This window comes from Pleurodeles waltl, chromosome 6, assembly GCF_031143425.1.
Source record: "Pleurodeles waltl isolate 20211129_DDA chromosome 6, aPleWal1.hap1.20221129, whole genome shotgun sequence".
Classification (NCBI taxonomy): Eukaryota; Metazoa; Chordata; class Amphibia; order Caudata; family Salamandridae; genus Pleurodeles; species Pleurodeles waltl.
Window position 1 is genome coordinate 333549605 of NC_090445.1, and position 27425 is coordinate 333577029.

At 44.0% G+C, this 27425-nt stretch overlaps 1 protein-coding gene across 1 annotated transcript in view; it reads right to left on the bottom strand.

Moving 5' to 3' along the window:
• Positions 1-539: 539 nt before the first annotated feature.
• LOC138299705 (dehydrogenase/reductase SDR family member 4-like) overlaps positions 540-27425 on the bottom strand; it is a 45223-nt gene continuing 18337 nt past the window's right edge. Inside the window, exons 5-9 of the mRNA XM_069238204.1 lie at positions 12871-12941; positions 10850-10901; positions 8697-8831; positions 5568-5623; positions 540-1659 (exon numbers count right to left, since the gene is read on the bottom strand). Of these exons, the coding sequence (XP_069094305.1) occupies positions 1545-1659; positions 5568-5623; positions 8697-8831; positions 10850-10901; positions 12871-12941 (429 nt within the window). The 3' untranslated portion in view covers positions 540-1544. The remainder of the gene's footprint in view (positions 1660-5567; positions 5624-8696; positions 8832-10849; positions 10902-12870; positions 12942-27425) is intronic.

The window sequence follows — 27425 nt, forward strand, 5'->3', positions numbered from 1 at the left end:
AACATTAACAGACAACAGCTGACACCTGAGAGAAGCGAACATGTAACAGTTGAGGCTTTAGGCATTAAAGCTTTGTATATATCTATGTATCGTGTGGTCGTTTACACACAGTTTGTAGGTTTATTTTTTGCTTCTAAGGGGGAAGGTGTTGTAAGGACATTTATGTTATCTTTTAGGACATTGATGTTATCTTATTGTACTTGCATATAATTGAAGCAAGCGATTGTGAGGTCATGTGTTCTATGTAGGAATGTATACCCAAGGTTATGTCAGTGATGGGTTGTTCAGTTACTGTTTCACTCTTGAGGGAACTAGATGAGTTGTGGATCCTGGGCACTTTGCATCAGGAATAAAGACTCACCTTTCACGCTCATTTCTGGTTTGTGTCTTTTCTACAGCTGTATAATTAGAAGTGTTATTTGTTTGAACTTTTCAGTTAATACAGAGAAGCTCGGGATGGCTCACAAGCTCAACACGTGGAAGCATCGCAAGGTAGCCTTATTTCAGGAATTTCTATATATTCTATTTCACTCACGGAAGCTCATCCAGTCCTGTTTATTTGTATTTGTTTTTATTTATTTTTATAATACAATAATGGTAGTTTTTTTCTAATAAGGATTCAAAATAGTAAATACCAAAAAGAGAAGAGAATACCAGGTCTCCCATCTGGAACAATCTTTAATAGCTGTAATGCTGTCACGGTATATTTTTCTGACAGCCTTTGAAGAAGGAGGCATGTTATTTAATCTATAGTAGAAGAGAACTGAAAATGGCATGAACAGTAGCAGTTCAAGACATAATTATGGTGCAATCAGGGCTTGGGACACCCAAATGCATGTCCAGTCTCTAGAGTGGAGAAGTAGAAGTCAAGTGTGCGGAAGATTGCTGGTAAGTTGGTGGTGGGCCAGAGAGATCTCTGCCAGCTATTAGATTTCGATTTTTCAAGTAAATATTGTGTGCTGTAGATATGTTCTTCAGTTTTCTTTTGTGGCAGAAGCATAGGCTCAAGAGTTAACAGGAAATCCTAAAACATAACAGTGATCATGTTCGGACTGAGACAGGGAGAAAAATAATACAAGCAATCTACTACAGCTTTCATAGTACAAAACATTCTAGGAGTCCTGTCTCAATGGAGTTAACGTTTTAAAGGGTCCAGTGCCATTTTGCATCAAGAGTACTCCTAATGGGATTTTAAGAAAATGTAGGGTATGTGTAGAGTCTCAGACATGAGAGGGGTATTCAAGGGATTTCGGGCTTCTACTGGAGTAGTGCTGCACTTCCAGTCCAACATCTCAGACAGTAGGGAAACTTGAGATGGTAAAGTTTCCCTGATTAGAAGGAACTCGCTCAACAATGTTACATGATAAGCAGGTAGCTCTTTAGCATCCGTTAGAGTCTGTACACTCCAGTGCATTACTGCCCCAGTGATGCCAAGGTACTTCCTGCTTCTTCTCATTAGCTGGGTCTTACAATCCATTGCCTACTCCAGGTATAGAATGGAAAGTTGCTGTGGCTCGTCAGTACCATTTTCACTCTTCAGCTTGCTACAACCGTGACTGGGCTCCGCCAGCCACCACAATAGTTTCCCCGGTGATGTAGGCAGAATCAGGTGAACAGAGGAATGAGACGGTGCCAGCACAGTCCTCAGGCTCACCAAGTCTGAAGGGAAGACAGGAAAAAAAAAAACATCAGTAAAACACAGACCAACATCGCTGCATGCATATGCATCAAAGCTGGATGTTATTTGCAGTTGCTAGAAGTTTTGTTTTTTAGTTAAGTTGAAAATATATGCTTTATAAAAATAAATTACCCATTTTAAGGTCGACTAAAAAGCATAAGGGCTTGAAGGGGCTAGTTTTAAATAAACAGATATGTTTTAGGTGAAGCGGACAGTCTCTCTTTGAAGTGGATAGACTATCACTGTTTTATTAAGGTGTTAGAAATGGGGTCTTTGGTTGGCAGTCAGGTTACCCCCTGTCCAAGCAAGGACCCACACTCTAGTCAGGGTAAAAGAGAATCAACCTCAGCTAACCCCTGCTCACCCCCCTTGGCAGCTTGGCACGAGCAGCCAGGCTTAACTTCAGAGTGCTAGATGTAAAAAATGTGTACCAACACACAGTAACTTAATGAAAACACTACAAAATGACACAACACAGGTTTAGAAACATAGAAAATATTTATCTAAACAAAACAAGACCAAAACGACAAAAATCCACAATACACAAGTCAAGTTATCAATTAAAAACCAAAAGTCTTCATATAATTTTAAACACAACGCTAACGCTGTTAGTGTGGAAATGTACCTGGATGCGTCAAAAATAACCCTGCACAGGCAAGTGTGAGTCAAAAAGGGATTGTGATGCGTCGATATCACTCACGAGTGAGACCGTGTGTCGTTTCTCCTTCAGTTGAGTCTGCGTGAGTCATTTCTTCTCTCCGCAGGAGAGAGATGCGTCGACTCAAACCGCACTCTCGGGTGCAGGCAGGCCTTGGGGCGTTTTTACACGCCCAGCGATGTTTGCGTCGGAAATTGTGCCGCACGATGATCCGAAAACCATGCAGTGCGTGTTGCGGTCTCACCAGCCTCCTTCAGCGATGTTGCGCGTCATTTCTCCAGCTGCCGGCATCGATCTTCTGGTCGCATTGCAAGTGAGTGTCGATTTTCAGCCACGAAGCCGGTGGCATGTCGATTTTTCAGCTGCAGATCAGAGGTGCGTCGATCTTCTCCCTGCACGGTGGTCAGTGCGTGGATTTCTCACTCTTGGCCTGCCAGCTTCTCCTTTCAGGGTCCCAGGAACTGGATGGGTACCACTTGGCAAAGTACCAGTCTCAGCAGAGGCTCCAAGTGCTGGCAGAGAGAAGTCTTTGCTGTCCCTGAGACTTCAAACAACAGGAGGCAAGTTCTAAATCAAGCCCTTGGAGAGCTCTTCACAAGAAGGAAGGCACAAAAAGTCCAGTCTTTGTCCTCTAGCACAGGCAGAAGCAGCAACTGCAGGATAGCTACACAAAGCACAGTCACAGGCAGGGCAGCTGTTCTTCCTCAGCTCTTTAGCTCTTCTCCAGGCAGATGTTCCTCTTGGTTTCCAGAAGTGGTCTAAGTCTGTGGCTTTGGGTGCCCTTCTTATATACATTTGCCCTTTGAAGGAGGCTTACTTCAAAGAAAAGTTTCTCTTGTTTGTGAAATCCTGCCTTGCCCAGGCTAGGCCCCAGACACACACCAGGGGGTTGGATACTGCATTGTGTGAGGGCAGGCACAGCCCTTTCAGGTGTGAGAGACCACTCTTCCCCTCCCTCCTGGCACAGATGGCCCATCAGGAAATGCAGACTACACCCAAGCTCCCGTTGCATCACTGTCTAGTGAGAGGTGCAACCAGCCCAACTGTCAAACTGACCCAGACAGGGAATCCTCAAACAGGTAGAGTCACAGAAATGGTTTAAGCAACAAAATGCTCACTTTCTAAAAGTGGTATTTTCAAACACACAATCTTAAAATCAACTTTATTAAAAGATGTATTTTAAAATTGTGAGCTCAGAGACCCTAAACTCCACATATCTATCCACTCCCAAAGGGAATCTACACTTTAATCATATTTAAAGGTAGCCCCCATGTTAACCTATGAGAGGGACAGGCCTTGTAACAGTGAAAAACGAATTTAGCAGTATTTTACTGTCAGGACATATAAAACACATTACTATGGGGGTCATTCTGACCCCCGCCGGCGGCGGAAGCCGCCGGCCTGGCGGGAACCACCAGAAGACCGTACCGCGGTCAAAAGACCGCAGCGGTCATTCTGACTTTCCCGCTGGGCTGGCGGGCGACCGCCAAAAGGCCGCCCGCCCGCCCGCCCAGCGGGAAAGCACCAGCAACGAGGATGCCGGCTCCGAATGGAGCCGGCGGAGTTGCTGGTGTGCGACGGGTGCAGTTGCACCCGTCGCGATTTTCAGTGTCTGCCAAGCAGACACTGAAAATCTCAATGGGGCCCTGTTAGGGGGCCCCTGCAGTGCCCATGCCAGTGGCATGGGCACTGCAGGCACCCCCACAGGATGGCGGGAAGGGGGTCGGAATCCCCATGGCGGCGCTGCTTGCAGCGCCGCCGTGGAGGATTCCCTGGGGCAGCGGGAAACCGCCGGCTTCCCTTTTCTGACCGCGGCTTTACCGCCGCGGTCAGAATGCCCCCGGAAGCACCGCCAACCTGTTGGCGGTGCTTCCGCGGTCGTTGGCCCTGGCGGTCCATGACCGCCAGGGTCAGAATGACCCCCTATATGTCCTACCTTAACCATGCACTGCACCCTACCCTTGGGGCTACCTAGAGCCTATCTTAGGGGTGCCTTACATGTAAGAAAAGGGAAGGTTTAGGCCTGGCAAGTGGGTACACTTGCCAAGTCGAATTTACAGTTTAAAACTGCACACACACAGACACTGCAGGGGCAGGTCTGAGCCATGTTTACAGAGCTACTAATGTGGGTGGCACAACCAGTGCTGCAGGCCCACTAGTAGCATTTGATTTACAGGCCCTGGGCACCTCTAGTGCACTGTACTAGGGACTTACTAGTAAATCAAATATGCCAATCATGGATGAACCAATTACATACACATTTTGTATAGGAGCACTTTCACTTTAGCACTGGTTAGCAGTGGTAAAGTGCCCAGAGTAACAAAAACAGCACAAACAGAGTCAGACACACATCAACAACCTGGGAAACAGAGGCAAAAAGTTAAGGGAGACCACACCAAGGATGAAAAGTCTAACATAAGGGGAAATACTTTTTTTTTCGTTTGAAGGGAACAAACTTACTGTTTTGATCAAAAGAGTTAGGTCCCAGTGGTTCGTTTGGGCAAACCATGCCTGTTCAAATGTACAGCGGATCAACTGGCCCATTCAAACAAGTGGGGCTCCTAGTAGTCCGCTGAAACGAGCCAGGCTCCCACTGCTGCATTCAAAGGCACTGGGCTCCCAATGGCACGTGAACGAGCCAGGCTTTCCAGTTGCATGTTCGAACAAGCAAGGCTCCTTCTGGGTATTTAAACAAGACGGGCAAATGAGAGCTGCATCTAGGCCTACAAGCTTATCAGAAGAACTAGCCTTTTGGGGAGATCTCCTGACTTTATCAGTCTCTCCATATCTAGGGGAACATGGTTTCAATGACCAGTGACTGAGAGCCTTAAGCAGAGTTATGCAAGTAAAAGATCTGATGACTAGAAGGACGGACTCAACATTTCATTCTATGAAGTTAATAAAATAAGAAAAACACATTTCCCCATATTTATGTACCCCAGCTTGGGAGTTGCTTATAAAATGGTCACTATCATTATGGCTACTTGAGAGGGCACATGAATCTGCCTACACCCCATCATTTATCGCCGGTGTAGCTGCTACAATGAAAATTATATAGGTTTTAGAAAAGGAAAAACGCGTGTGGGATTCCTTATAGATCGATGGCTACACATGATTTGCAGTGAACATGTTTGACAGGCTTAAGGCTGCAACTAAAGGACAGGCCACGTCCCTGAGCGTAAGCCACAGTAGGTAGACAAAAGAAAGGTAAAAGCCGTTGGTGGCACATACCTCTGGACACCGAGTTTGGAAGTTAGGTAGTTCATGGTAGACTCATCTTTCCAGAGCTGTTGATAAAAGCAAAAGAAAAGGCAACCAACTCAGTCATGCACGCAAACTGATGCACCTGAAGATTAACACACAAAGAAATGCACAGGGAGAGATGAAAGTGAAAACATACGTGCGAGGAGCTCTAGCTGTAGAGCCACATGATGACACAGGAGACGCTCGCCCATACAGATGAACAGGAACACATGCTTGTGAAAGCACAGTTCCAAATATATGCCTGACAGGGTCAGCAGCAGTAAACAAACAGGATGCGCCATCAAGCGAGTGAAAAAAGACATTACCCTCATTCTACAATAGGACCCTTGCAGAAGTTTGTTCATGGCAAGCGCACAACCAATTTTGGGATATACAAGCAATATTGCTAGCATTCTAGAAATACTCTGTGCTCCTTTTTGTAGACTCTTGCCCTTCTGACCATTTCATGTCATCTAAATACACTCCTACATCATTTATTCGTTCATTTATATCCATACATCCAAAAATAAGAGAATGAATGAAAGGGTGCACATTAATTGTATCACCGTAGGTAAATGAACCACAATGACCATATCCATGATTGCCTCAAAAAATAATAAATGTCAAAACAGTTGGCAAACTCGAATGATCATGAAAAAGAGGTTTATGGAAGGCACTGATTTTAGATGTCATCATAGCACTGTCCTAAATTGAAAGCTGTTCTTGTAAAAAAAAAAAAAAATCAGATCACACCAACACATAAGAAATAACAAATGCAAACTGCCAAGTACAGTTAAAATGGTCGAAGACAGAGGTTTCCAACATAGGCTCAGGCGGGTAGGATCCAGAACGGATATGCACAAAAGATAAATTTGCATATAGTAAATCTAAAAGCAAGTCACTTCAGAGCCAAGGTTATGCTTAAAATCAGCCTTCGATTTGGCACTTGTTGCCCTTTGTTGGGCAATCGTTTTCTAAGAGCTATGGGTATTATAACAGAACCCACTTTGGGACTGAATGACTTGTGTGTCAAAACTTGAATTTAGGATACTAATACACCCGTATAAGGTGTCCCGTAAAGCCTGACTCACACTTAATCAATTTTACACTCTCTATCGGGCATACTGGTCCCCTAGACAGCTGGCCTGCAAATTCCCCGTTGCCACAGACATTTGTACCAGATGTAAAGCCCCAGGGGCGGACCTGAGACTTATTTTATTGGATTGCCCAAAAACACATATATACTGGGCTACTATACACTCCCAACTGTAATAAGTCACGGGAATCCCAGGCGTCTCAGCCTTGGGAGTATATTCGAGACCACATAAACGCAAAACCGTGACACCCTTTCCAGACCTGTCCCAAAACAATCACAGCCCCTTGGAAACGGTCTACTTCCCCGAGCCCGGATCAATGCATAAACACAATTACCTGCTGGGCAAGAGCCGAAGCAGTGCACTACACAGAGAGGACGTCAGGGGGCTATGCTCACAGGTGGAGGCACTGCTTCCCCGGTTGACTGACCCACCCCAAGAGTCCTTGGAACCCCAGTCTGCAGGTACATCATCCCCGCAGAACGAGTACTCAATCCACCTCTCATTGAGACCTCACTCCCAATCTCTACACTTTTATATGACCCTAACCTTAAGAGCCTAATCTAGCGTCTATTTCATACACCCTACACTCCCCTACCCTCCTAGTACTCATAGATTTTATCCGCCAGACCAATCAGCATGCCTGCACGTTTACCTGTTAAACTCGGAATGCATTTAATGAGACCAAGTTTGTACTCTGGAAAAGCATTATACTTGTGAAAGCTTCTAATATGTATGAGTATACATTATGACTTTTCCGAAAACCCACTAAATAAATAGGTTTAAAATAATCATGCTTGTCAACACAAACAAATCAAGAATTGGCAAAGCCAACTGCTCTCGTCTAGTTGCCCGTTGGCTTTGTCAATGTTTTACCCCCGATGCTGTACCGTATCAGTATAAAAACAAACTGCTTTTGCCAATGTAGTGCAGAATCATGAGCAAAAATAAACAGATGAGGCAGCTGAGGGCAGGATGCTGGTGTACAAGTGTGAGGACGCATGCACATCTATGTCACCACAAATGCATGTGAAAGCACCATGAAACGGGTGCCATTTTCTTTACATTTTCTTTTATTTACCGATCCAAGATGGCAGGCGCCACATGGATCAGTAAATAAAAAGAATTCATTTTTTTTAAGTGTGAAGGTGCTTAATGCACTGTGGGGTGGTCCAGCAGCAAGGGGCAGATAGCAACTGCTGAGCCCTCTAAAAGTTTTTAAAAAACGTAATAAGAGTGCGAGAGGTTTGGGCCGGCATAGAGGAGCGATTGGAGGGATGCAAAAAGGAGTGAGGAAAATGTAATACTAATAAATGTGGATGGGAGACAGTGGGAAAGAAGCATACAAGAAAGGGAGCCACACAGAATTCGGGATTGTGGTACACAGGGGAGATAAAAAACAGGGGCAAGGTGACAAGAATATGAGAGAGTGTGCAACTTGGAGCACAACACAGGGAGAAGTGCACAAGCGATAGAAAGCAACGCAGAGCGCGGGGAGGAAGAGAAGCAAACTAGGGAGAAAGTTGCAAAACGCATGTGCTCTCATTGAGTGCTTACACAAAATGAAAAAGCAGTCACCTAAAAGTGAGCAGTGGAAGGATAGAAGCCAGCCAGTCAGAGAGATGGTAAAGATGCTATGCTCTATGGGAGTGTCAAAATCAAGATGGACAAGTTAGGACAAGGAAAGCCACTGAACAAGAAGCGAGCAAATGAGTGGCAACAAAGCTAATCAATGGTAAGCAATGAGCTGGCTATAAGGCCCTCTACGTTCTTGGTAAACCCAGAGTAGGTCTTTTGTAACTAGACAGCATGTGCTGCCTGTTAAGTCCGACCTAAAAATGTGTTAGGAGTTTTAGGGAAACAATAGGCAAAAGACTAAAAACAAAGGTGACTCACATTCTCACCTTGCATGCAGAAAGCAGTAATGAAGGCTCAGCACCCCTCCCTCCGTGTCCCTTCCCCCACTTCCCCTAAACAATAATACGATTAATCTGCGTGCTTTGGGACGTGCCCGTTAACTCACCGCTGAGCTGAATTTAGTCTTGATGAGCCCAGGTGCCAAACTGTTTACTCGGATATTCATGGGTGCCAGTGCTGGGGCCAGTGCCTTAGTCAATCCGAACAAAGCAGTCTTACTCACACTGTAGGGACCAAGACTCTGAAAGAATCAAAAGAGTGGCCTAAAGCAGGTCTACATTTAAAAACAGATAATACATTTTTAACCCTGTTCCTCTTCCCCGGTAATGAAAACTTATGTTCAAGGTCTGCTAAACAGAACCATCCAACGGATTTAGATCAATGAGTGACTATTTTATAGTGTCAAAATGGAAGTCTTAATATGCCTGGAGTTAACATGGAACAACTGTGAAGTGCCTCCTTATGGAATGTGAGATGCTGGCTAGCACTTGTTATGGTGAGATGCAAGACAGGTCTGTGTATAATCAGAGGTCTTCAGGTGCTATTTATTTCAGGAGTGAAACAGTGGTCCTATGCCTGGTATAGTAATCATACTAACTGTCGAATCGTCACATAACAAAGTCTATGAACTGGGAACCAGCTCAAAGATGGCTGCAAGTTCAGGCATTATAATGCGGCCATAGAATATGCCTACGGGTCTGCTTGAAAACAAGGTACAAGCGATTCTCCATCAGATCCATGGAGCTGGCTAGTTCTAGACATTGTGGCATCATCCTGGCAAGAGCCAGGTCTCTTAGGCCTTCCTGATTTGCAGAAGGTTTTCAGTGGTTCTTAACTGTGCAAGAAGAGAATTCCAAAGCTTAGCAGCTTGTATAGCAAACAAAGTATCACCAACCTAGCGCGGAGTGTTCTGTAAATATCTTTTGATTTTGGCTTGGATGAAAACTGGACCTTTACCATTGATGACGCTATTGGTAATGCATAGGATACTGAAAGCTGATGGACTAGTGATGGATGCCAATTAATATGCTTTGCCTGTAAGGCATAGTGGAAGTCTATAAGGGTTACTTTTCTAGGTGGAGTGCTTACGTGCTGTTCTGAGGTCTGGCTTCTACAGTGTTCATATTTTTAAGCTGACTGGCGCTGTGGACAAAGTTTGGGTTCTGGAGAAATACATTACTCTTTGCTACATCATGACAGCCTATGTTCCCATTACAAAAGAAATATGTCTAAGACAGGAGAGATATGGTCACTTAATAACCAATAAGCATTTTTCTTACTGTGATGAGGGGGTACAAATATTATTCAGGTCATCTGCAACCAGGTAACGAATTAGCCAGTTGAGCAAATCTGATCACAAGTAGAAGGTTCCTGGTTCGTAGGGAAACACAAAATGTCCCAACTTACCCACACTTTTGCCAGTATAGGACAGTCAAACGTGCTTCATTGAGACAATTAAATATGCCCTAATCTTACTGTCCTGTCTCGTAATCCAGTTAGCCTTTGCCTTAAAGTATCAGTAAAACACTTCTCAGCCTGTTAAGTGGGCTTTGGCATTATGTTAGACTCATTTACATAGCGGCATTCTGCCATCGGTGTGTACTTGCAGCACTTCTATATCTGGTTATGTAAGCTTTACAGTGCCAGTACAGCAACTGTATTAGATTGTTCCACATGAGTGTGTGCTAGCCATTTAGAAACCTCTGCAAAGTAGGAAAATGCCACTAAGATCCGCGTGTAACATGCACAGCACACATTCGAAACTTGGCTGGGTCAAACAAGCACCACTGAGCTTGGCTACAACATACCCTGTTATTTATAGTCCTAGAAATCTTATGGCTATTGTGTACGAAATGTTATTTTTCTGTGATGTTTCTTATGAAAAGAGTTGTTCCCTCACGTTGGTTATGATACTCTGCAAGACAAGCCTGGTGAAAATGAAAGTTGTCGCAGTCTGGTTGAGTGTCACCTGATGCTGGTAATTCTGTAGTGTGAGAGATGCCTCGAGATGGCACCCTGTGTAGGTACTTCCGAAACTCAAGAAATGTGTCACAATGTCACCTCATGTTGATAGGAATTGAACAGGAATCCCAGGAAATTGGAACCCACATATGGAAAGATGCCTTTGGCTGTCTTCCTACAAACACCCTTGTTTAAAATGCTGCAGTTCCACTTAACACTAGACTCTAAAGCCTCGTCACTCAAAATTTTCCACTGCTCTCAGAGTACAAACTGAAGTTTTAGAGTAGAGTATCTCACCTCGAAAGGAGCATATCCTGCTATAGAAGACACAATGACAATGGCTCCACCCCTGCAATGAGAAAAAAAAGAGCAAGTTCCTCATTAGGGAATTTCACATCCCGCCTTTTAATTCTTCACAGTGCCAAATCCCTAGTGCTTCTGCAAATTCTTTTATACAGAGTACCATATCCATTAGTATGCTGTGCTCTTTCAACAATTTTATTCCTGACTGTTTTTCTTTCTTGAACCTCTGGGCAGCTCTGCGCCATGAAGACACCCAGAAATATCCTAATCACACTGAAAGGGAAACCACACTGCAGCAGTCGAAGCTTCAGGGAATGGGGTTGTGGAAGATCTTAAACTGCATCAACTGAATTGGCTCTGGTTCAGCCAACAACGCTAGTTTTTTTTTTAAAGCTTGGGTAACCCAAAGGACCTCCCTGTTAGACTCTTTGTGTTCACAGATAGACAAACAGTTCTCTTCAGAACAACAAAATTAATAGAATATATAATTCCTGACGCAAAAGGGAAAGGAGTCAAATGTGAGACTACACTCCTGGATCTGTATGATTATTTTTTCAGGAAAGGACCTTTTTAGCAGACTTTGTTGAGGTACTGCACAAGATTACCAAACTCAGTTACGTCCTTCCTTGATGTGGCTTGACTAGAGGCGTTCATAGATAAAATCATGTGAAAAAAAGACTCATCTACACAAAAGTCTACATTTTGCAAGAAGATCTACAGGATGGAAAGAACTAATCCTTTAGATGAGTTTTAATGGAAGCTTGGGAAAATATGTCTGCTAGATGAAAGTTTACACGCACAAGGTGGTCCTACCAAGGTTACTACCAACAGACTACTGAGGGGAGTAAACTGGAGATCATGGCCTTAATTAGATTTAGGCGAGACACCTGCTCTGCCAACCAAGTGGCTCCATGGCCCTATTTCAAGATGGGGGAACATCTGACTGTCTACCTGTGGGGCCTCTACACAATCATTAGCAACAGCCTGTCTGCCACAGGCCTACTGCCTTTATCACTTTTGCAGTTCTCACATGCAGATTTTTCCTGCCTGGGTCTGTCATGCAAAGCAAAGCTGTCCAAGACAGGACAATTCAACAATGGACCTTAAGTGCAGGAAAACAAAATAAGGGTCATTGTTATTTGTTTTTTCAGAAAGAGGCCCACATTTTAGGGTATGGACCTGAGAACACAAGCAAGAATGTGCAGCATGCCAGCATGACATAGCTCATCGTGCTCCCACACTGTCAGTAGGAGTACTTTTGTTGCGGAAACACAGCTGAAAAGGATTTTTGCCCGCCAAATTATTTTTGCCCCCCAAATGAATGAGCAGTCTGCCACTGAGTGCAGACAATTAGGTCTCCAACACTACTTCGGGATTGGCAGACTGTCTGCCAACAGCTAAATGATCCATAAGGGTTTACATCTAAATGATGCATTAAGGGTATTAGTCCTTTTGCTCCAGCAGGAGCAGCATTCATTTTAGATATCATGCATCAGAAACTAGATTTTCCTGCCCATCATTTGCTTGGGTTATCACGAGTATAGGGTTATTTGCTGCATCCAACTGCTCCATTAATCAGACCCAGATGTTCTCCTGGGCAGCTTGGTCCTCACCGTTGGTCTGCTTCCACCACACTCTAACACATATTTTCACTGACCTTTACTTCTAAAATATCACTCTATTGGTTACTGTACAGCATATAGATTTAGCAAAGGCATCCACCTCCCTTTTTATACTTAGTACTTCAATTCTACTTTTTATTTGGACTGCATTGAAAACAGGATAATGTTTTCCTTTGTAGGCTTCAACAGCTGTGCTACAGAAGAACTCGTTGGGACAACTGGCGTAGTGCCTACTAAATTCTAGGCCAGCCCTGACACTTACCTTTGCTCCCTCTCGTGCCCTACAACCTTTTGGGACCGTGAAGCCAACACATCTTGCAGCTTCGTCCCAGGAGGATAATCACGACTAAATAAGGGTACACTAAGTAACACATTCAAAGTTAAGGACCTTACCCTCGTTTTTGCATGTGAGGGACTACAAGTTTCACCAACAGGAACGTAGCCTTTATATTTATGTCCAGAATCTGAGAAGAAAATATTTACATGAAAGTTAATAATAAAGTTGCATTCTTAGCAATTCGCAAAGATAAAGAGCTAAGCAGTACCTAGTTTTGAGATAGTGGGTTGTCAACACCTTCAAGTTACAAAAGCTGTAAAAACAATGTAATGCAGTCCCATGGACAGCTCTACATCCACTTTGAATTCCTATAAACATACGGTTTGTGTACGTCCACAATCAAAGAAGAGGGTGAATGTTAGTGATAGGAAAATTAAAGTTGATGCTAGACTCCACAACTTCACAATGAAATGTATCTTACTTATGCTAAACACGCAACAATTCCCAACCACTAAGACCTATTCCTAAATATTCTGCGCCCAATCAGCCTTAGAATAAGAAAGTGATCCAGAAAAAGGCAACATTTAATTACAAGAGTATACTGTTAATCCATGGCTTTACCTCTCCACAACAAGTTGGTAATTCCCCTCAATAGAGGGCAGAACTGGAAAATGCTCCTCATTAAGTTGTTTTAGACAAGGCCGAGAACGAGTATCCCTCCATGCACTAGGGCTCTGACCCTATCTCTGCAGCACCAACCATTTCCCCGTGTTTTTCATCATAAAAGGTTAAAAGTTTTATATAAACCCAGAGAAGATATTTGTTTAGGTTGTGTGATGTGGGGACAGCAAAGTTTAAGAATAACCAAATCACCAAGGCAATTTTGCCTTTCTCTGTCACTCTAGTCGCATACCTTCCTAGTGGCTGTGGAATGTGATTCACATCTAAAAAACACAGGAAAGGAAAGAGAGAATATACCAGACCAAGCTTCATGAAAAAGCTGTGAACCAACCCATACCAAAACCTGCATTCTTTTGAGGGATACATCACAGCATGGCAGAGGTCTATGTAGGGCCCAAGCCAAAATGTAATGTGGGGCTACACACAGCACAAACACAATGCATACCAACTTAAAACGCAGGGGCGTAGACCTGGTGATCCTGCAAGAAACTAATCTCGCTGGCCAAGAAAGTATGACAAAAAAGAAAATAAGGCGGGGACAGATTTAGAGTACATCATAGTCGGCGTACACCACAGTTGTTATATGGATACACCTAAGGGTCCCCTATGTGGAGGTAGATAAACGCATAGACAGGTCTCTTTATATGGGCAGCTAGAGGGTAGGCCTCTTCATTTAATTGGGCTATATTTACCGAACACTGCTCCAGGCGGACTTTCTGGATCAGTGTGCCACACAGTTAGGCAGACACCCACAAGATCCATACCTACTCGGTGGTGACTTTAATTGTGTCAGGAATGTTGAGGCAAGTGATCTCACTCCCCACTCCCCAGCAAGGAAACTATCACACAAACTGTCTGACTGGTCTGGTGGCTGCGCTTTTGTGGACCTCTGGAGAGTTGCATACCCGGTAAGCAGGGAGTGCTCCTGCTATTCACCTATCCACACTTTAATTACCAGGTTATATAGAATTTAGGCCTGGGCTGAATTCTTGACTAAGGCGATGTCTGAAAACAACGCCCTATTGTTAACACTACAAAGACACCAGCACTCTAATATTACCACTGGGCAGCTACAAACCTCAAAGCCCAACAACTCTGTATTTAGGGCTCAGTTTGGGTTTATACTGGGCAGAAGGCCTTTGGCACCCTAGACTGGGAGAACCACCTGAAAGTACTACAAAATATGCGGTTTGGTGTAAAAGTGGAGGCAGCTATTGTGCATCAACCCCACGACACACATCAGAACAGGGAGAGTGATACTGGACTCTTAGTTTGTAAGGAAAGGCACGAATCAGGACTGCTCTCTTTGGCCTGTGATCTTCTTCGAGGTCATGCAGCCCCTTGACATGCAAGGACCGTCAGACTCTTATTATGTTTCCTTATGCTATATCACTACATGCAGGTGACAAGCTGCTTTATATCAGCGATGTGCGAACCAGAGTGCTGAGAATTCAAAATAAATTTGGTAGGTTTGGGAGGGCCTTCGGCTTCCTAGTTAACAGTACTAAGACATGTGAGTTTCCACTCAATGAAGCGTGAACACATACCATGAACTCAGACAAAACGCAGGGCCCACTCTAGAAAAGGACTGCAAGTAGAAAGATCTGGAAGATGCTGTTCGAGGGTGTCTGGGTAGAGCAATTACCACAGGTAGGGTGTCTAGCTTTGTAGGTTAAGTTAACCCTCTCCATAATAAGCTCTGTGGCACCATGTAAGAAGGTACAGCTCCCAAAAATGCTACATTACTTTAGAAACATCCCATTACAGCTCAAGAACCCCCTTTCTCAAGGAAACGATTGCATTGCTGACCGAATTGACGCGGGCCTTGATGAGGCGTAGAGTCGCCCTAGACAAACTATAGCTGTCTAAAGAAGGAAGAGTAGGCGTCCAAGACCTTGAAACACCGTACATAGCAGTGCAATTACAATGCCTGCTTCAGTGGGTTGAGCCAGGAGGCACACCAGATTAACAGGGTCGGAATGTATATCTAAACCCAAGCACCTACCTTCCCCAGGCAACAGGATCCACTAAATAATGTGGATGAAGAGGACAACTTATGCTCCTGCTGTCCCGCTGTAAGTCCTAAACAGGTTTAGATCTATAGTAAAAGTAGTTGACAAAACGGCCTGGATCAGAGTCACAATAACTATAGTGTCTCATGTTCCTTAAAACACTTACAGAAACAAGAGGTACCCCGAGGTAATTTTTAAATCGCTGCCCTAAAAAAGGCAGCCAAACACACATGGTGATGCTGGGGGAATTCCCCCCGAACCAACAGAACAACCCACATCTTGCTCGCATGGGGCCACCAATGACACACAATCACTTTGCTATAAAAGGCCAGCACAGAGATAAGTAAAAAAAAATGCTGCTGCTTTGTAAGCAAAATCGAAAGGTGACCTTGGGACGCAGCTAACAGACCGTAAGTGGATGCTGGCAGTGATGCAGTTCTACAAAGAATGTCGCCATGCGCATATCCACACAATGGTCCAAACTCCCCTATACTTACCACAGGTGCCGCAAAGCTGAGGCTGATTTAAATTGGTGGGGCAAGTTTACCACCTGCCTAAAAGAAGAATGGGCAGATGGAAACCACATAGCCCCAAAACCTGCCTATTAGGACTGATACCCAGATGGAAGGCAGATAAATCTGCCTGGAAATGTATGAAACTGACACTGGTACTGGCCACGGAGTCTATAGCCATGAACCAGTTTTCAGGCCAGGGACACCATCAAATGGACGAAAAGAACTGCACAAATATGCACTAGCAGGATTGTATGCCTGCATTCATGCTACAATGCTCTTAGGCTGATTAAGGGCACTGCTATACTGGGAACCCCTAATACAAGCAACCATGCTCAAATCAGATGACAAGACACCATAGTTCCCAAACATACTGATACTTTCTAATGTAGATCACAACCTCCTAACACATATTAGGGGGCGCAGTGGCAAGCACACAACATAGCCTTATAGACGAACTGTAGCCATGGCCCTGAATACTTACAACCTAGTGCCATGGCGTTCATTCCCTTGGCTTGGAGCCCAATATCGTGTTTTTCTGTAAGAAACGTTTCTTTAACGTTAAATTTCAGTTACAAGTTGTGCTATTCTTGTACCAAGTTTTTCCGTGATGAGAAACATTCCATCCCTGCCTTACTCATAAAGGATTGCTGCATAGTGTTTATGCAAGAAAGCTGTTCCAAAATATGGACATTAGTGGGCGTAAATGCATCACTTCAAGCATGTAAAATTGAGAAAATAAATACGCCAATTAAAAAAAAAGAAAGCACAAGCACCTGTTCTTAATGTTTTAAAAAAGAGAAAGAGAGAGAGAGGCAGTTCCAAGCCATCTGTCACCATGCAGTTGTCTAGCTAGGTTAGCTGCCTCTTCGTTAATAAACCAGAATCTGGCTTCAAAATCTATAAACACATTTTACAGCGAAGCACGCACCTTGAAAAGGCACAAGGCTGGTGAATAATGCCCTTCTCTGTTCACCTCTCCTCCGATGGCCCTGGACGCATCAACAGACAAAAGCATACAAAAACAGAAAGAGTGGCCTATGTTGCAACCCAATGCTTTAGGGCAAAAAGAGGGTATTTACTCCATCTAATACTTCTGATTCAGATGCTGATTCACCCGTTCTACCGTCGACGTGAGGTCAAAATACCAAATCTGCATATGATCAACCCTCTTTTTCATACAGGGACACCCTGAAAGGCAAAGAGACAATGGGGCGAGGCGAGAATGGTATCACAGCCAGTACATCCGGAGTCACAGAGACACCAGGAACTAGCTCTGCACATGGTAATATCTAAAGCCAATGAGGACACTGTCCTGGCTTTATTCTTTTAGCCTGTGACCTGAAGGATTTTAAAAACGACCCAATGGTTATCCTTTATATCCACCCCTAAAACCAAATATTTTTTTAAGTATACACTTATACACCTTTGGCTCTCTATAAAACGGAAGTATTTTTCTCCCAGATTATTAGTCTGAGTCGTTATCTGAGATTACTCAAATGGAGATTACTTCCAGTTCATTTCTGGCAAACACTCAAGAGATCATTTTGTTGAGAATGTTGTGTTAGAGAGATAAAATTAAAAACTCTGAAATCATTGGAAACTTAGTCTGACATCATCAGGAAGCCATCACATAAAGGGGTTGGGGAGGTATTGTCGGGCTGTGGAAGACTGTAAATCTAGGATTATGAAACAACAGAATAAATATAACTATTACTCACCTTTAACAATAGATAAAAAAGGAAGTAGGCGCCAAAGAGTGTGGCATAATTGGTGTTGCTCTAGCTGACCCGTCCTTTATACTCTTCCTAAAATCCACAAACATGCAAATAGAAAACCAGATAGATTCACTATGGCTGGAGCCAGGAGATGCTTGAATCTTTAGATAAATATACCGATTTATTTTCATCAGAACTATTGGATCAGGTATAGTCTCCCACATGAAGGAATAGATGAATGAGATTCAAAGATCTAATGTTTCCTTTATATTGCTGAAACGGACTTTCTAGCTACATAAGACATTAAAAGTCTTTATACTAACGTTCCTCAATTACAAGCACTAAGAATAACTAAATCTATACGTGAGAAACAACTGCATAGAGCACCAACATCTTTTAACTTGAAAAGTGCAAGGATTTTCTCAAAGGACAACTATTTTTTGCTTGATGATAAATTCAATATAAAAATTAAAAGGAACACTGCGATGGGTACTCCCTGCAACCGAGATCTGGCTATGCTGCGTTTGGTACAATTTGAGAGAGATAGTTTATCATCATCACTATTCCATTCTAGAAGCACATAAAGCTAGAGATGTTCTATACCAGCGATTCTCTACTTGGCACCATGGATCATGGGGGGGGGGGTGGAGGGGAAGATCTTCAACACTGACTCAGGGGGTTCACAATTGTTTGGAAAATTAAATACAATTATCAGATTAATGAAGTATATATGCGATTTGTAATTGGAAGCATGTTCAGCAAATGGAATCTAGTATGGATGATAGGTGGTCTCCATTGAAGCACTGGTATGCACCAACAAAAAAGCATGCTTTAGGAGATAAAAAGAAATAGTAATGTGATAAGAGTCTATTGTACCTCTTCGCCTTTTAGAAATAAAAATAATTTTTAAAATCTTCAAATGTCTCAAAAAATTTGAATTTTGCATTTTTGGTGTGCAATTAAAAACATTTTTTTTTTTTGTGTGTATTTGGTGTATACCTATTTCTGTATTTATGTCCATTGTTGTCTGTATAGCTTGAGGTTCAACTCATAGAAACTGCTTAGGTGGAGGTCATCATGTTCCAGTAGTGAGTGATTCATTGGGGGTCCGTCAAAAGGTTAAGAACCACTGTTCTATACCAAAGATGCCCTTTTAGTATGGCAAGGCAGTGAAGAGGAACTACTTTCCATTCACTGTTGGCTTAACTTTAAGAGTGATTATCTAAAATTCACATTTAGCTTTAATAAGAACAGCATATGTTTTATCGACTTGCAAATCAGTGAGTATATTGTCTTGTTGCATATAAGCTTATATCCCCAATCAACAGAAAGGAACACTTTACTCACGCATAACAGCTCTCATACAAGAAAGGTACATAATAATGCAACTGTAGGAAACATAGACATTTTCCGTCATGCACATTTTCTATATGATAATTACTGACAAGATATTATTCAAAACATCTACCAAGACACTATGAAAAAAGTTTGGTAATGTGACTTTGACTCAACTGAAGACGAAAGGAATGACCTAATTGTTTAAATTGGTCTATGTTCTGACATTTGGCTATTTGAGTAATTATTTCAGGAAAGCTATCTTTAAAATTTGGCAACTTCTGCACAAGATAGTAGTTATCTCTGATAAAAATATTTTTGTATTCAAACTTGCAGCAAGCTTAAGTGACCATCAACTCAGAACATGTAAGTAAAACTATACCAAAACCTGCAAAACTCCATACCATTACAGAGCTATGGGAAATGGAACAAATAATTGTCACTTTAAGTGTGGGTACTGTACTGCCTGGGCCACCTACATAAATGTAAGTCTTTCAGATAGGAGTCCAAAGTATAACTGCTCTAGACCTAAACTGCCTGAAGCAATAGAAATCTTGGTAATTGTACTGAAAGTTGTTGTGGGCTGCCTTATATAGGCAACACCACTCAGGAAACTCGGTCAGTCTTACAACATCAATCCAGAATAAGACGTCAAGTTCAGCATGTCCGGTTGGTTGACCATTATGATACGCACAATTGAGGTGAATTTGAGATGATGGGGCTAGTGACTGACTGTGGTAGAATCAAAAGAAGTACTACTGTTGACCGAATTCTTACTAAGAAGGAAAATGAGTGGATCTCAAAGCATGCTACACTGTTGCAAAAGTTGCCCTGAGCTCTTACTGATTGACTTCAAGCATCTTGTGTGACCCAGAATGACTGCATATTTCCCATAACTTATCCGACACTGACAATGTGAAAGGTCTGCACAAAACTAATCTAGTTCAGACTGCATCGAACCTGAAATGGTCATCTGCCCCAGTTCTCAATTGAGTACCTAGAATAGAATGGCAGCACTTTGGATTTGCTGGGAAAATGTTGCCCTCTTGCTAAGGTTGAACTACGCTGCATGATTGTGCCATGAGTTTGTGCAAGGGGCTTGAAGCACTGGCACTCTTTCTTAGTGTTTTCGCTGTTGCGGTCTATTCTGTAGTGTCTTCCATGTTGGGGAATCAACATTGGGGAGGACTCTGTGGGGGTGTAGATGAGAAAAGGGAAAGAAAGTGACATCTGGTGTGGCTTGCTGCTTTGCAAGAGACATCCATCGGCCATCAATCAGCTAATTTTACAGATTTTAGATAATCAGGCTAGGTGCTCTTAAATGGCATTCTTGATTTGTGAGCCACCAGAAGCTTAGTTTCGTGTGCTTTGCTTTTTCTTTCTATTGGCATGACCAGCTCTGAGCTCATGTGAATTAGAGTCCTTTCAATTCAACTTAGCTCGCTCCAGTGCACATGTCCCAAGTCTGTGTCATGCCAGGCAGACACTGCTACACTGAGAAGGAAGGATGGTAAAGAACAAGTTACTTACCTTTGGTAAAGCATTATATGGTAGAGAGTCTATCTAACCCCAGTTTCTTTACCTTAGAATTATCCCCAGGTATCAGACTGGATTCGGAAATGTTTCTTGAGCAGTACAGGTGGTGCCAGTAGGTGGCATTGTTCAGCTCTGCGTGGCATCATCCGTGCCAGAAGTGATTTGTGCAGTGCCTATATAGGTGCCACCACAGCATGCTGAGGTTAGTTCCTTTTAGCGACTGTCCACGCCAGGAGCGCAAAGCCATGAATAACACTGACCGCTGTTGTGGAAAACTAGGGCTCTGAAAGGGGAATGCCCTGTGCCTAGAAATACGTTCGCAAAGCGGGTAGGATAGGTGGATCGGTAAGGATAGTGTCTCTATCAGATAAGGCGTTACCGAAGGTAAGTAACTTGTTCATCTGACAGAGACTTCTAGAGCGGAAGATCCTTACCTTAAAATAGATACCCAAGCAATACCTCCCCAGAGGTGGGTCTGCAAAACTGTTTCACACTAAAAAGTCCTGCAGGACCAAAAGAGCAAAGTGCCCATCCCGACGGACCTGACTCTCCAGAAAGTAATGCTTGATAAATGTGTGTAGAAAAGCCCATGTTGCTGCTTGGCATATCCAAGACAGGAACTCCCTGTGCTAACACACTGGTCTCAGCCTTCGCTCTGGTGGAGTGAGCATGCAAGCCCTAAGGGAGTTGCTTCTTGGCCAATGTGCAGCAGATCTTACAATACATTGGGAGATGGTCCGTTTTTGCACGGCCTTCCCCTTCTTCGCTCTGACATACCTCACACAGAGTTGGAAGTCTACAGAGAACTATTTTGTGAGGTCAACAACAATGCTGTTTTTGGGTCCAGTCAGTGGAGTCACTCCTCTTTCTTAGGTGGATGTGGCGAAGTGTAAAATGTAGGCACGGTGATGGACTGGCCTACATAAAAAGAACTGACAACTTTAGTGTAAGAACCAGCTTGTATGAGAAAATGTTTAGGTACGGAGACTTAGATGTTTAAGCCTGAAGCTCAGAGACCCTCTGGGCAGATGTTATTGCCATAAGGAAGGCCGTCTGGATGGTAAGGACCTTGAGAGGACAGGTGTGCAGTGGACTGAAAGGAGAGCACATCAGAAAAGTGAGCACTAGATTAAGGTCCCACTAAGGCATGATGAAAGGTGAAGGTGCACTCATATATGACACATTTCAAAAACCTATTTACAACACAGGATTTGAACAGGGATGGGTGATCTGACAACCGCAGAAAGGCTGAGATGGACGGTAAGACAGCTCTTTCAGGTGTCCAAAGCAGAGCCCTGCTGGGCAAGAGAAAGAATAAAGAAAGGGCTTCAGAGAGAGGAGTAGAAAGTGGGTCAACCTGTTTCCCTGCACATCATGGCACAAACGTGTCCCTATGGCAGGTATATACTGTCTTGGTGGAGGTATGCCTGGTTACCAAGATAACAGTGAGAACTTCGGGCGGAAGGTCAAATGCTGTCAACTGTTGCTGTTCAATAACTACACATGAAGGCGGAGTGTTGACAGGTTCGGGTGGAGAACCCTCCCCTGCTGCCCTGCTGCTGCGACAGATGACCTTTCCAAAGGGAAAGCCTGGTCGGAGGACCAATGGCCAAGCTCAACAACTCGGGATACCAAACTTTCTGAGTCCAGTCCGAAGCCACAATGATTACTTGTCCCCGGTCGCTCCTGATCTTCTTTAGAACTTTGGGCAGGAGTGGAACGGCGAAAAGGCGAACAGGAGGCCAGAGCTCCACTCGAGATGAAGTTTCTCCGAGTGGGAGCCCCCTTGGAAGCTCATGCACACAGAATTGTTGATATTGTGCGCGCTCACAACGGCGAACAGATCTTAACAAGGTTCTCCCCACTGCCAAAAAAGACATTGCATCACCTCCAAATAGCGATGCCATTCCAGATGGAGATCCGCTAGGCATCTTCGGATGAGTTAATCCACCCTGGCGTTCAGAGGCCACCAGTTGTTGAACCACCAGGAGTATGCCCTGACATTCCAGCCATATTCAGAGGCGGAGGTCCTCTTGATAGAGAGCTACAACCCCACCCATCCTGTTTGTTGCAGTACCACATGGCAGTGGTGTGGTTCATAAACACCTGCACCAACCTTCCCTTGAAGAAGGTAGAAAGACTTTCAATGCCAGCCGGACTGCATGGAGAGCAAGAAGGATGATGTGGAGTCTGGATTGTGCCAGAGACCAGAGACCTCTGATCTCCACCTTTCCAAGCTAGCAGCCCCATCCAAGTAGTGATGCATCTGTCACTACTGTCAGATCTGGCTGGGAAAGAAAGTGGGGTCTGCTGCTGACCAATCACGGTTCATTAAACATTATTCCAGGACTTCTGCAGTGCCCTCCGAGATCTGGACCATGTCAGAGAGATTCTCCTGATGTTGCACCCACTGCAACTTCAGGTCCCACCGCAGAGCCTGCATATGCCAGCGGGCATGTGTCACAAGCAAAATGCAGGAGGACAGGAGGCCCAAGAGCCTCAGAGTCAGTCTCACTGAAACCCAGGGTAGAGGCTGAAACATCAGCATCTTAGCTTGAAGATCCTGGACTCGCTGTTCCGAAGTATAAGCCAGAAACTGCACTGTGTCCAGAGCAGCTTCCATGAAAGGGAGCATCGGAGAGGGAGGCAGGTGTGACTTCAGCACTCTCATAGTGAACCCCAGTGAGTGCAGGAGGTCTGCCGTCGTCTGGAGTGGGAGACGACTGCTTGGGACGAGCCTGGCTTCAACAGCCAGTCGCAGAGACAGGGAAAGACTGGTACCCATAACCTCCGCAGATGAGCTGCAACCACCGCCATCACCTTGGCGAACACCCACACGGCACTAGTAAGGCCACAGGGGAGCACAGTCAACTGGAATTGCTCATGACCCACCGTGAATCGCTGGTAATGTCTGTGGGCAGGCAGGACCGGAATGTGGAAATATGCTTCCTGAAAGTCAAACACTACCATCCAGTTTCCTGGGTCCAGTGCAGACAGGACTTGAGTGAGCATGAGCCTTCTGAACTTCTCCTTCTTGAGGAAAAAAGTGAGAGGGCGCAGGTCTAGGACAGGATGAAGGCCTATGTAAAGTAGCGTGAATAACAACCACAACCTACTTCTGCCATTGGCCCCCTCTCTATGGCTCTCTGAGCCTCTTGGAGCTGTCACTTCCTGGCGGAGCAAGGACAGATGGTCCTCCGTCAGCCAGTTGGCATGGGCGGAGGGGTAGTCACAAAGGAGAGGGAGTAGCTCCTTCAGACAACCTGGAAAACCCAGCAGTCTGATTTTATGAACCTCCAGTGGTGCAGGTGATGGTATATTCTGGCTCCTACTGGTTGCCCATGATGGCTTGAGAACGAACTAAAGAGGATGGAAGGCTGGGGCTGCAAGCGGGTGATGGGCGGGCCTGACCTCTGGCTGTCCTACCTATGAGGCCTGGGCATACAGCATTCTTGGCCACGAAGAGGCTGGAAAGCTTGCGTGCTGTAGTGACTGGGTGGGTAAGGACGTAGCTGGAAGCACCTTTCGTGGCCTCGAAGGAGCAAAAGGCCAATTGTTGTTCTCGGAGGGCTATGGAAAAGTCCAGGCTGCAGCATTGCTATCCAGCACTGAGTTTTCCTTGTCTCCAAGGAGACCATGGCATTTAAGGAATATGTCCATAAGCAAGGCTTGGACATCCTCTGAAAAGCCAGTCATTCTCAGCCAGGCATGGTACAGGAAGGCACCAAATGAAGAAACATCTCTACATAGCGAGTAATTCGTGCCCAGCCCACATCGGATTGTGAACTTGACTGCATCCTTCAGGAAGGTATGGCCCAGTCCTCCTCCAGGACCATTAGCAAGAGTGTGCAAACGCATCCTACAGTGCATGGGGGTAGTGGCCCAAAAGGCATGCGTTGTTCACTGACCACAGTGCCAGGCTGGTGGAAGAAAACATTTTCTTGTCTAAAGTGTTCAGCCTCTTGGATTTCCCAACTGGTAGGGGTGGTTGGGTGGTGGGGAATGCAGTGTTTACATCAGACGTGAAGGCTGGTGCCCCCAAGCGCTCTGGGATTGGATGTTGTGTGAGGAAACTGGGGTCCCCTGGGCCAGGGTGATGGCGGAGAGCAATTGTCCTGTTCACAGGAGCCCTTGTGCTGGGCTTGGACCAGGTCCCAAGCAGGGCGTCAGTAAGGGCTTCATTAAAAGAAAGAAGCAGTTCTAGAGGGGTCACTCCTGGCTGAAGCACCTCTGTCAAGACTTTAATCTTGACTGCAACTGAGGGCACCCTATGGTCCAGGACCTCAGCAGCCCTTCTAACCACCATAGCTTCAGATGCTCCCTACTCCATATCCATGATAGTAGACGATCATGCCAGTATCTGGGGAGATGTCCAGTCCACTGACATCTGCCAATTCCTCACACCAGTCCATGTTAGGGTCTAGGGACTGGTGTTTTTCAAGGTCCTGCGGCCCCTCCCAAACTTCCCCAAAGTCCTTTCCCATAGAAATAAGGCTCAGGCTCCGGCCTGGAGGGTCTGGCTCAAATCGGGCCTATGAAGCGAGAGCACACACACCTGCATAGCCTATGACCAGCAACAAGCATTTAAATACAGACACAGTACTCTGGTATTGCTACATCCCAAGTTTGAAGTAAGATTAGCCAGGCTTTAAACTAACTCTAACATTGATGCTTGTTGATCAATCTTCAATATTACTATGACTTTTAACATATTTTCGATTTGTCATCTGCTTTGCAGGCTGTAACACAAAGCCCTGTGCACTTTACCCATTGCCTCATTTATCTTTCAAGCATGTGTAGTACTGGTTGGGTCTACTGCATCTTTTTGTTTCCCCTCAAGCCAGCAGTAAACAGAGACAGACTTTTTTCCTGCCCAGCTAATGGGCATCCATCCGAGGTGAGGATAATCTCTAGTTTCACTGCTGTGCTCTAAGCTAAGACCAGCAACAGGCATTTCAACTCTGTTGCAGTGCGTGCACACAAAGGACACACACAGTAGAAGCACCAAGGACAAGCCAGTCTGTGTCACAACTAGGCCTAGAGGCACAAACTCTGCCAGTCTTAAACCAAATGTTAGTGGAGGAACTTCCATCTCAGCTGGATGCCCTTCTATCTCTTTCGTCCCTCAGGCCCTTCCTCACTACCTTAGGAACGTTTTAAAAATCATTCCCATTCTGAAAACAAACTTTAGCTCCATGAATACCATAAATTCTGGAAATAATAGATCACAATCAACTCCACTGTGGCATAAGCCCCTAACTTGTGTCCTCTTAAATGCTCAATCAGAGCTCGAGAAATCTACTCGACCACTCGCATTGCGAGTTTCATTTTATGAGGTTGAGCTATTTTCAGATTCCACTCAAACCTTCTGGTGAGTTGACAAAAAACAGGTGTTCTGTTCAGTCAAAAACTGAATTAGCAACTAAGATGCCTTTAAAAGTATTCTTGTCACATTTGCTCTTTGTTCAGAGACATAGGTCAAAAGTCAGTTTGTCTTCTTGAAACGCAAATACTTTTCCTTGTGACTGCAGAGTTCTAGGATTTTGTAAGGTGAACTGTCTGACCTATGTGAAATGAAAGGCTTTTGGTATCAGGATTTTCCTAACACACAACATTTATATAGCTAACTCAACTTTACAAACATTTCAAAATATATTTCAGTAGCTGTGAAAGACCGTTTCTGTGTGATGAACAAAATATATATTAATAGAATGGAAAAAAGTCAGAACAGTTTGCATGGTGATGTGCAAATGATAAATGTTTTCTGAAACCCAATTTTCACAGATTATTGTTAATACACTACATAGTTTCATCAGTAAAGCTGCAAGCTAGTGGGAAGGTTTTTAGACATTTCTTGGAAATTCACTGTGTGTAAGTGACAGTGCGCTACCACATCATGCTTTAGTAATATTTTTATTAAAAGAGAGTGTTTAAACAAACTGAGAAACACTCCTGCCCTGATGGCAAAGCTATTAGTAAACTAAGAGGCAAGTCATGCATGGATCATGTGTACCCTATATGTGGGCTAGATTTATTACACATGGAGCAAATGTTTGTTGTATTTTATCAAACGAAAGAGCATTTTTTTTTTTACAGCAGAAATTCATAACTCACATATTTGAAGGTGCACTCATTCTGATCTCACATATTTGAAGGTGCACTCATATATGACGACTGTAAAATACAATATCTGCCTGGGATCACACAATTTGAGACCCGTTTTCGGTTAAGTACATTACAGTCAGGTCGAGTAAATTATTCAAGCTATTTGACCTGCAGATCTAGTAATATTTTTATGATTTTTTTAGGCTTGTCAATGCTCGCTCACTAGTAAAGCACTGTTTAGATATCAAAAAACGAATTTTAGACCTGAACTTAGATTGTCTTTTCATCACACCGACCTAGCTCTAATAAAACCTCGGTGGCAGAGGGTACCCAATAACACTTTTACATCCCTCGGACAAACATGGGGGTTTCACTTTTAAATGGAATCTTACAAATCTTCATTGCAGTATTCCTCACACTAAAAATGCAGAAGTCCTAGTCCTTACAATAATGTTAACTGATTGCCCTGCGGTCAAATGTATTTTGAAAAAACAAATAGATCCCCTGGTTCCATAGATAATTTTACTGCTTCCCTCTTAGAAGCTGAACCTACATGCCCACTAAACAGTGATTAAGTAGTGGTCATTGGGGATCTTTTTTTTTTACATAGCTTTACTTAGTGATAGTATTTGCATTAATAACAACAAACTGCAAATATCAACAGAGGCATCCAACATTTTACATCCGGGATATACATAGGTAATGAGACATACAAAAATTAAATATTTAGGGGGGCAATCAAGTAGTTAGAGGAAGAACACTGAAAGAGTAA